At 36.6% G+C, this 10,830-nt stretch overlaps 1 protein-coding gene across 11 annotated transcripts in view; it reads left to right on the top strand.

The window, feature by feature from the left end:
• Nucleotides 1–559: 559 nt before the first annotated feature.
• Nucleotides 560–10,830, top strand: part of NEK5 (NIMA related kinase 5) — a 46,838-nt gene continuing 36,567 nt past the window's right edge. For 8 of the 11 annotated variants that reach the window (XM_039353273.1, XM_039353280.1, XM_039353279.1 and 5 more), the window contains exons 1-8: nt 560–614; nt 1,733–1,853; nt 2,684–2,780; nt 3,867–3,964; nt 5,056–5,139; nt 5,224–5,294; nt 5,921–6,007; nt 7,227–7,281. In XM_039353273.1, coding sequence (XP_039209207.1) covers nt 1,737–1,853; nt 2,684–2,780; nt 3,867–3,964; nt 5,056–5,139; nt 5,224–5,294; nt 5,921–6,007; nt 7,227–7,281 — 609 coding nt within the window. In that variant the 5' untranslated portion in view covers nt 560–614; nt 1,733–1,736. The other 3 variants (XM_039353271.1, XM_039353270.1, XM_039353272.1) reach the window with 3 other exon arrangements.

Raw genomic sequence — 10,830 nt, 5'->3', positions numbered from 1 at the left:
GGGAGCTGAAGCTCATGCACAGTTTAAAGTATAATTAGTTAAAACCTTCAGTTATCTGGGAGTAAATTCGGTTTAAACCAATCAAACTTAGTATCTATTCACTGTGCAGCTTGGCTAAAGCAACATTCTGCCCTCTGCATTTTGTGAGGTTATTACGGAAGTATGAAATAATTGGAAATTTGAAGGGGGTGGGAGATCAACGCGAGGAGGTGGTGTGCAAACTTCAGAGCAGGGGTAGGCAACCTTGGCTTTTTTATGACTCGTGGACTTCAACTCCCAGAATTTCTGAGCCAGCCCAGGCTGACTCAGGAATTCTGGGAGTTGAAGTTCACGAATCATAAAAGCCAAGGTTGCCTACCCCTGCTCTAGAGTTATTGTTTTCTACAAACGTGCCCTTCAGCCTGATACCTACTAGTACTGTAGTTCTTTTCGACTATAATAGAACCATGCTAAAGAGGGATGATGGGAGTTGTAGTTTTAACACACTAAAGGCGTCAGGTTGCGGAAGGCTGCAGAAGCCGATCCATGACCCCGGACAATAGGGCGGGGTGTAAAGAAAACACGCCTCCGCGGGCGCTGAAGAAGCTACTTCTTCCACCGTCTGAGACCTTAAGGTAGTTTAGGGGGTATAAGTTGATATTTTTGGTTCTGGAGGACTCTTCCCCCATCTCAGGGCGCAGGGAAGCGTCCCGGCGGCGGGTGAACGACAGAGAAGATAAAGCTGCGGAGCGCGAACAGGCAGGGAACCTGCGCGCGGGGGCGCGCGTCAGTTCAGTTTCCTTGGCAACGGAGAAGCGGAAGTGCTGAGACAGGCTGGGAAATTGCCCGCCTCCCCCGTAGAGGGAAGGGATAGTTTAAGCTTCTCTCTTAATGAGGTTATCAACCCAAACTTACAGAGGTTTGCTCAGAAGTAAGCCTCAATAGATAACTGGGGCTTACTCCTGGGTAAAGTGTGTGGAAAGCTGTAGCCTGCGTCCATTTTAAGGCGTCTCAGAATAAGAGAAGTGCTTAGTTTTTATCAGTCTACTAGAACTGCCACTCACCTCGAATTCACATCTGCATTAATTGATGGATTGTGTGAAGGATCCTTCACTTCGAGGGAAAATAGATCAAGGGTTCCATTTTCTAGAGATACAGTACTCTTGAATCTGCTTGGAAAGGAATCTGGAATAATATAACCAGTCAAAAGTGTTGTTATGATCGGTTGTACAGTATGTTTGTCTATAGTTTTTTTTTTCTGTCATGCAACTTGCATGCAGAACCTAAGGTGTCTTTCATCTGGATCCAGCCACTAACCAGAGATTTGTTAAATAGGTTATGTGCGAGGCGGCTGCCTTTCCCAACCTGGTGCCATCAGAAGAGTTAGGTCAGATGTAGTTAGTTGTCAAAACATCTCTAGTGACTTGAATAAACCATAAGACTACAAATAGCATGATTTTTCACGTATAACACACTTTCGTCCTCTGAAGTCCAAGAATTCTGTCATTTTATAATGTGCACATTTCATAATAATGCATCTGAAATAATAACTTCCCCTGTTTTGCAACTGCTTCACTTAAAAGGGTAGGGATACTGCTCTTTCAGTTGTGAGTATCTGCCCAAGAAAAATAGATAATATTAAGAAAAAAAAATCTGCAGTGGAAGAATTAAAGGTTACAGTTTGAGGTAAAGTTTGGGGTTTAAATATTAACTTCTTCATTCTTTTTGTTTTTGATATTTTTCCAAAACTCAGAATCATGGATAATTATGTAATAATTAAAATGATTGGAGAAGGAGCATTTGGCAAAATATTCTTAGCCAGAAAAAAAGAGGATAATCAACAATGTGTTATCAAGGAGATCAATTTAACTAAGGTAATATTTATATTTTACAATAGTTCTCTATATAACATGTATACTTTTGATCCATGGTGAAGATGTCAATCATAGAAAGATCTGCTTAAGGGCAGAAACAGTAACATTAGCAATATTTTAGACAGATACCTCACAATTTGTTTGAATATTTGACATAAGATTAAGTTTTGAAGAAGCATTTTTAATGCTTTTGTACAACTGAAAGTAAGTTTGTTTTATGTCTGAGTGCTTGTGATAATGAATTCAATGTGTTATTGCAATTGCTGTTTCTGAGGTTCCATGACAATTTAAAGTTCTGAAAATATTATATATAGCCTTTAAGGAAGTAGTCTGTTTCTTAAAGGATGTTGAAAGAAACTGATGAAATGTGTGTTACACTACTTATGAATGAGAATAATAAGCTTAGAACAGGGATGTTAAACTGCCGACCCGTGGGCCGGATGCATCTTGCCAAAACCGCGGCCACCCCAACTCCGGCAATGGGGGGAAAGTCGCGATACGTCACAACACGTCATGTGACATGCAAGTTTGACACCCCCTGGCTTAGGATGTCCTTTCCTGATAAATCAGACTTCCTTTAAATAATGTGAAATTAGTAATTTTTAATTGTGAAATTATGTTAATACAACAAAAAAATGGGAACACAGTTCACATTAATTCCCAAGCAACAATAACTTTTATTAGAAATATAAGATTTGTTCAGAGGTCATCAATTTAGGGGAAATTACACTAAGCAGCATTCAGAATTCTTTAAATATCTTTGTGGTATTTCCATACAGTCACATAAATAATAACATAACTCGTGTTGCTATCTTTTTAAATAAATAAAGATGCCAAGGAAGGAAAAAGAATCATCTCAGAAAGAAGCAACTCTTCTAGCCAAGATGAAGCATCCCAATATTGTAGCTTTCTACACTTCCCTTCAAGGTATCATTGCGATTTATAGTTACAGGTAGTCCTTGACTTACAACTGTTCATTTAATGACCATTCTAAGTTACAAGGGCCCTAAAAATGACTTATGACTGTTTTCCCATGATCATGTGATCAAAATTCAAACTCTTAGCAACTGACTCAATTATGATGGTTGCAGTGTCCCAGGATCTTCTGCGACCTACTGACAAATAAAGTCAATGGAGAAGCCAGATTCACTTAACAACCATGTTCCTAACTTAACAATTGCCATGATCACTTAACAAATGTGGCAAGAAAGGTTGTAAAATGGAGCAAAATTCACTTAATGAATGTCTCACTGAGCAACAGCCTACTGGGTGGGCGTGGATAGAATAGGTGTGGCCTACTGGGTGGGCATGGCCAGCTCTACATCATTCGCGTCAAGGGTGCCTGTGGGAGCCTGGGCAGGAGTGGGACAGATCTGAGGGTCTCTGGCAGAAAGGGGTGGGACCAGGGCAGAGCCCATCAAGCCGGATATGTGAAGTAGGCGAGGGCTATTTGCTGGCCACTTCCAGGTGATGGTGCATTTCTTTATTCCTCAAGGGTGACACCTCCCCAGCATGCACCCAGTGGGTGGGGCCGACATGGCAGAGGGTGGTTCCTCGCTGTTTCCAGATGGCCTTGTGGAGCTAAGACTGAATGTGTTTCAGCATAGATGGCCACCACAAAACTGTACATTGGCTCCCAGCCAGCCTGGGCCAGGGCCAAAGCAGTGGGGGCCATTCCCTCACTGTTTCCAGGATGGCTTCGCGGGCCACATGAAACCAGTTCATGGGCCGCATCCAGCCCCCAGGCCTTGTGTTTGACATGTCTAATGTACGGTATATTACAGAATCAAGATTGCATGCTTCAAATCCAAAATATGCTGTTAATAGCAGTAGCAGCAACAGGCTTTGCCTTTATATCCTTTTGGTGAGCTTTTCAGTTGCATCTTCAGCCAGCCTAGGACACAAAATACTAGAAAAGGTGGAATTTTGATCCAATCCAGCAGGATTCCCCCTTCTGTTTTATACTGTGTACTTCTTTTAATGGCTCAAAACCTAATTTATTATGTTTTTTAGAGAAAAATAACTTGTATATTATGATGGAATATTGCAATGGAGGTGACCTAATGAAAAGAATAAATATGCAATGTGGAGTGCTCTTTGATGAGGATAAAGTAAGTTTGTAATTTGAGGAATATTTTCACTTATATTCCCTTCATTGTTCATCACAGCAAAACATTCAAAGTGGAGATCCTGGCTTACATTGTGTTTTATTTATTTTTATATTACTGTGTAATTATGCTTTAATAAGATAGAATTCCACATAATATATTTACCTGAAAGGAAGATAAGCCAAAATTTAGGACAGATTCCATAATTAATAGAAGATAAAATAGATAAAAAAACTTGGGCAATGCTGAGTATTTCTAACTATGTCAACTCCAAGATTGCATACTTCAAACATATGTTTCATTTGTAATACAATAATGCTGATGAAAGGGTAAGGCAGTCTTGCCTCATCAGGTGCTCTCCAATAGAATTGCCAACTCCATCTGAAACCAATTCTGATTAGCCAGGATCACATTGCAGGAAGACCATGTGAAGGTGCCAAGATTAGAAGGGCCTTCACACGTGCTTCCTCTAATGTGCTTTATAATATGTTTTGTGCAAAAGAATTAATGGATGTTAAGTCAAGACTCAAAGCCAGGACAAACTAATATAGCAATATTTTAGTCTCTAGGGCAGGGTTAGGCAATCTTGGCTCTTTTGTGAATCATGGACTTCAACTCCCAGAATTCCTGAGCCAGCTGTGCTGGCTCAGGAATTCTGGGAGTTGAAGTCCATGAGTCATAAAAGAACAAAGATTGCCTACCCCTGCTCTAGGGACAGATGTCAAAATGGCCAGCTTGGAAAAACAAACAGCATCACTGAGTGAGAGATTCCCTGAAACCTTTTGATATATGCAAATTCAGCAATCTCAAAAGATCTCAAAATAAAAACTGTCTCCCTCCCCCCCTTTCTCTGTTACATATATACACACACACACACACAGAGAGAGAGATAGAGAGAGAGAGAGAGAGAGAGAGAGAGAGAGAATAGGTTCTAACCTTGACATTTTAATAAGTCTGTAGTCCACTGTGTCACACTTCTGTATATGTATATATTTAAAATAGTGAACTCTTTGTTTCCTTCCCAAGACTGTATTCTTGAAAAAAATTTAACAATTGTGTTTTATGAAGTATTGATATTTTATCTTTATCTTTAGATCTTGGGTTGGTTCGTGCAAGTTGCCTTAGGCCTGAAGCATATACATGACAGGAAGATTCTGCACAGAGACATAAAAACACAGGTAATTTGGGGAGAGAGTTTTTAGCATCATCTCTGAGACATAAAACATGCATCCACTTTTAATTATGGTGTATTTTGTTTACAGAACATTTTTCTTAGCAATGATGGAAAAACAGCAAAATTGGGAGATTTTGGCATTGCAAGGATGTTGAACAAGTAAGCATATTTTTATGGATAATGTTATTCCCTTAGTATTAGGCAGGGCTTTTTTTGTCATAGAACACCCAGAACGGAGTTCTGGCACCTTTTTTGGATGGAATCTTGTAGGGTAGGCAGGGCGAGTTGTATGACGTGTGTGAGTTCCGGCACCTTTTTTATTTATTTTTTTACAAAAAAACCACTGGTATTAGGTAAACATTGGATGAGTTTATTCCATTTAAAATTCCAGTGAACAAGGCATAGAATTGGTCAGACATTAACTTTGTGAAATGTCTTATTGAAAAGATGTGCAGTAAAAATTTGGATTTCATCTAGAAGTTCCTTCTTCCTTTGTACATGAGAAAAGAAATTAGAAACAGTGCATTTTCAAACAGTGGTTTCCCATTACCTGTACATTTGAAATTGGGAAACTCTTTAATATGCTCTAAACCAGAAATTGAAATCATGGTTACTTGTAAATTATTTAGACCTTGCTATCTCAATCAGGCCTTGAATGGACTCACCTGTAGGGCCTTTCAAATAATGGACTAAGTTATGTCTTTTGTGATTTCTCTAGATAGCTTCATTAATCACATTATTTTCAAAGAAAAGAAATACTTTTTTCTGTTTGCTATTTTCTTTAGCACAATGGAATTTGCTAGTACCTGTGTAGGAACACCATATTACCTATCACCTGAAATCTGTGAAAACAAACCATATAATAATAAAACGTAAGTTTCAGAACATACCTCTATCTTTGTGGAGAAAGACAGAGAGGGATGGTGAAATTGGAAAAAAATGAGTTTAAAAAAATGGGCAAATTTTATAGTGACTCTTGTTCCTGTCAAGTCAACTTTCAGGAATTGTTAAAAAGTCTTCTATATTTAAGAATTAAACCTGTTTTTTATGCAAATAGTTGTTTCTTCCAACTTTATTTTAATAAGCCTTAATTTGGAGCATGCAGTTCACTGTATAACTCCTCAAAAGCCAAGAATCTTTTTTGATAAATAATTCATTCATACTGCTTTCCAAGTGGCAATTGACCTGCAGTTCTTGAAGGCCTTCTTGAAATGAAAGATAGCAAATATAAACATTGGTATTGCAAGCTGTCTTTGCCTTCAGACTTTTTGAACACTTCTCTGTAGAAACTACTCTTAAAAGGTCAGCTTTCTTGTGAAGCACACATTGGGTTTTTTTTGCAGTTTTAAAACACCCTATTTGGCCTCAATAGCTGCTTTAATAATATTCTATTTGCAGGCATTAATTACAATACAATAGAACAACCTTTGAAGAAGCTACCACTTTTTCATAACCAAAGGCAGGTAGTCTTCAACTTATGTCCATTACTGAGCTCAAAATTTTGGTTGTAAGTCATGATGGTCATGCACAGGGCTTTTTTTGTCATAGAACGCCCAGAACAGAGTTCCGGCACCTTTTTTGGATGGAATCTTGTAGGGTAGGCAAGGCGGTTTGTATGATGTGTGTGAGTTCCGACACCTTTTTTTTTTTTTTTTACAAAAAAAGCACTGGTCATGCACCTGATTTTACTACCTTTTCTATGGCAGTTGTTAAATGAATCCACTATACTCAGTGGGTATTTTTTTTGCCAGAAATTGGAAATAAATACTGGATACTGGCAAAAATTACCAGAGGTTGTGGTCACGTGACTGGTAAATGTGAGCCAATTGACAAAACACCAAAAATATGATCACATGATCTTGGGAGGGATGCAATCATCAGAACTTCAAAATCAGAGCGACGGTTTGTTAAGCAAGGACTATTGGTAGCCATAATAACAATGTGTTAAAAATAATAAATAGTATATTATAAATAATATTAAATAGAATATGAATAATCAACTTTTTGCATAACCAAATAGTTGGAATAGATGTTTTTGCTGGGTTACTAAATATTATTTTAATTCTTCTAATTTCTTATTTTCTTTTGTAGAGATATATGGTCTCTTGGCTGTGTGTTATACGAGTTGTGTACTTTAAAGCATCCTGTAAGTAAATGTTTATACCGTAAATATTTATTGAGATCATTTAGTGGCAGCTATTAGAATCAACATTTTGCACTGTGTAGAAAGATACCAGTTTTATAGTAGTAATATCATGTGAGTTTCCCTTTTCACATGGAAAGAAATACTCCATCAAAAAAGTTTCGTTAAATGTCTAAACTACCACGATTTCAGAAAAGAAATAGAAAAATTCACAACTGATAAGGCTAACAATTTTTGTTAGACATAATGACTACATACGTTTTATTGAAAGAATATGCATCTTGACGTAAACTGTTAGGAACACAACTGTGCTGTGGTATTTTTGTCTTGCTCTGGGATTCTTTTAGCACTTGGGAAAATGCTATAGAGTCTGGAATTATGATGGAGAGGGAAGCAACATATTATAGTTATCTGGTCAGATTTTCTTGCTGGGACTGATGTTGGCCTACAGTTCACCTGTAGAGCAAAAATGAATTTAAGCATTTCTCTGTGAAGTCATGTGAATGACTCTGCCCTTAATTTCCAGTAAAAATCAGGAGATGAAGAGGTTTTGAAAACTCAGGTGTTGTTGAAATTCTGTTTTGAGGTCACAAATGAAATCCTAAGCAGGGGTGTCAAACTCGCAATGTCACGTGACGTGTCAGGACGTATCGCGATTTTTTTCCATTGTCGCCAATGGGGTGGGTGTGGTTTTGCCATGACGCATCCGGCCCACGGGCCGGCAGTTTGACACCCCTGTCTTAGAGTATTTAGACCAGGTATGTCAAACTCACGATGTCACATGATGTCGCGTGACATATGGTTTTTTTCCCCATTGCCAGCAATGGGGTGGGCACAGTTTTGGCTTGACACATCCGCCCCGCAGGCTGGCAGTTTGATATGCCTGATTTAGGCTGACGAGGTAATGATATACTATCAGTGTTCAGCAGGAACCTAAGGAGGCAATTGAAACAATAAACAGAGGCTGCCACATGAGCGGCATAAAAAAATGAGAGACAAGAAACTCTGGAGACAGTTTGTGTTAGGCAAACCCCTACCCCTTAAGTTTTTCAATTGTTTAAAAAACATCTTGGAAAACTGGGTTAATTTAACAAATGTAGAAATACTCCATCTGGAGGGTTGGGATTTACTTTTTTTTTTTTATTGAAAATTTTTATTTTTTAAAACATACAATCATTTATAAAAATACAATAAAATTTTAAAATAGAGAACCCCCCCTTACCCTCCCTCCCACCCCCACCCCCCCTCCCTTCACTTCCCAGAGCAGAATACAGGGTTAAGAAAAAAAAAGAAAAAGAAAATTATAATAATTAAGAAAAAAGAAAAAAAAAGAGAGAAAGAAAAAAAAATATCATAATTAACCTTTAACTCCATAACTTATAAAACAATTCTCTATAATATTTGATATTCATTCATAAAATAAATAAAACTTTTTAATTCCATATTTTTTCTGAATATAATCTATCCACCTTCCCCATACAGTAATATATCTTTCTTGTGTATGATCCTTTAAATAAGCAGAAATTTTTGCCATTTCTGCAAAACTAGATACTTTAAATATCCATTCTTCTAAAGTAGGCAAAGAATCTTTCTTCCAATATAGACCTACTAGTAACCTTGCTGCAGTTAATAAATTCAACATCAAAGTAGTTTCTTTTTCATTTAAGTCAACAAAAATACCAAGTAAAAATAGTTGAGGAGTAAACTTTATCTTCTTTCTAAAAATCTTTTGAATGTTCCACCAAATCATAATCCAAAAAGCCTTTACTTTTTTACAATTCCACCAAATATGAAAGTATGTCGCATCATTATTGCCACATCTCCAACATTTGGGCTGTATGTTGGAATACATACAAGATAATTTTTTAGGATCTAAATGCCATCTATAAAACATTTTATAAAAATTTTCTCTCAAATTTTGAGCTTGTGTAAATTTAACATTTCTTATCCAAATTATCTCCCATAAATCCAATGAGATCGGCTCCTGTATATTCTGAGCCCATTTAATCATACAATCTTTAACCAATTCTGTTTCCGAATCTAACTCTAATAAAACATTATATATTCTTTTTATATGAGCCGGACCTTGGTTTTTAATCTGAATAACCAATTGTCTATCTTCTAGTGTTATTCCCTCTTTCTTGTCTACAGTCCATCTATCCATTATTTGTAAATATTGAAACCATGACTGTAGAATATTTTGCTGCCTTAATACATCTAGGGATTTCAAATGCCAATTCGAACCAGAACAAATTAACAATTCTTTATATGAAATTTTATCAAAATTTGTCCCCTTAGAGGTTCCCTCAATTGCATGTCTGGGAATCCCCCAGATAGGTATTTTATAATTTAATCTATAATAATACTTCTTCCAAACACGAAGTAAGGCATTCCTCAAAATATGTGATTTAAAAGTCCGATCAACTTTCTTATTAAAAATTAAATATGCATGCCAACCATATATTAAATCCCAACCTTCCAAAAAAAGAATATCCATATTTGTTAAATTAAGCCAATCACTTAACCAAGTTAGGGCGGCTGCATCATAATATAATTTCAAATTGGGTGCCTTAAGTCCCCCTCTTTCTCGAGCATCCTGTAATATCTTAAATTTAACCCTTGGTTTCTTCCCGGCCCATATAAAATTATTGATACCCTTTTGCCATTCCTCCAAATTTGCCTCTTTTTTAAGAATAGGTATCATCTGAAACAAAAAAAGAAACTTTGGTAGAACATTCATTTTTACAGCTGAAATTCTCCCCAACAATGACAATTGCAATTTTTTCCAATCTATTAAATCCTTTTGGACTTTTGCCCATAGTGGTTCATAATTGTTCTTGTACAATTTTCCATTTGAAGCAGTTAGATATACTCCCAAGTATTTAACCTTTTTTACCATCTGAAAACCTGTGGCTTTAATCAAACTTTCCCTTTCTTTAACTGACATATTCTTAGATAATATCTTAGTCTTATAATTATTAACTTTAAAACCAGAAACATTCCCATACTGTGTTATAAGTTCTAATAAACCATCAATCGCCTGATTCGGCTGTTCCAAAATTAAAACCAAATCATCCGCAAATGCCCGCAATTTATACTCATTCTTCCTTATCTTTACACCCTTAATTAACTTCGATTCCCGAATCTGAATCAATAAAATTTCCAATGTTAAAACAAATAACAATGGGGATAATGGACATCCTTGTCTTGTCCCTTTTTGAATATTGAAATTCTCAGTCAATCCCCCATTTACAACAATTTGTGCAGATTGCTGCTGATATATAGCTTTAAGTGCATGTAAAAAATTATCCCCAAAATTCATTTTCTCTACCAAAGAAAATAAAAATTGCCAGTCCAATTGATCAAAAGCTTTTTCAGCGTCCAAAAAGATAAAAGCCACAGGAATCTGATTATTCTTATCCAAGTACTCAATTAAGTTAATAATTTGTCTAACATTATGTTTCATATATCTCCCTGTTATAAATCCTGCTTGATCACTATGAATCAAGTCTTTCATAACCTGCATTAATCTATTTGCCAAAATTTTTGTAA

This window comes from Crotalus tigris, unplaced genomic scaffold (assembly GCF_016545835.1).
Source record: "Crotalus tigris isolate CLP2741 ecotype Arizona unplaced genomic scaffold, ASM1654583v1 scf7180000018510.657491, whole genome shotgun sequence".
NCBI classification, from domain to species: Eukaryota; Metazoa; Chordata; class Lepidosauria; order Squamata; family Viperidae; genus Crotalus; species Crotalus tigris.
Note: the sequence above shows the minus strand (reverse complement) of the source record. Positions and strands in the feature narration are given on the sequence as shown.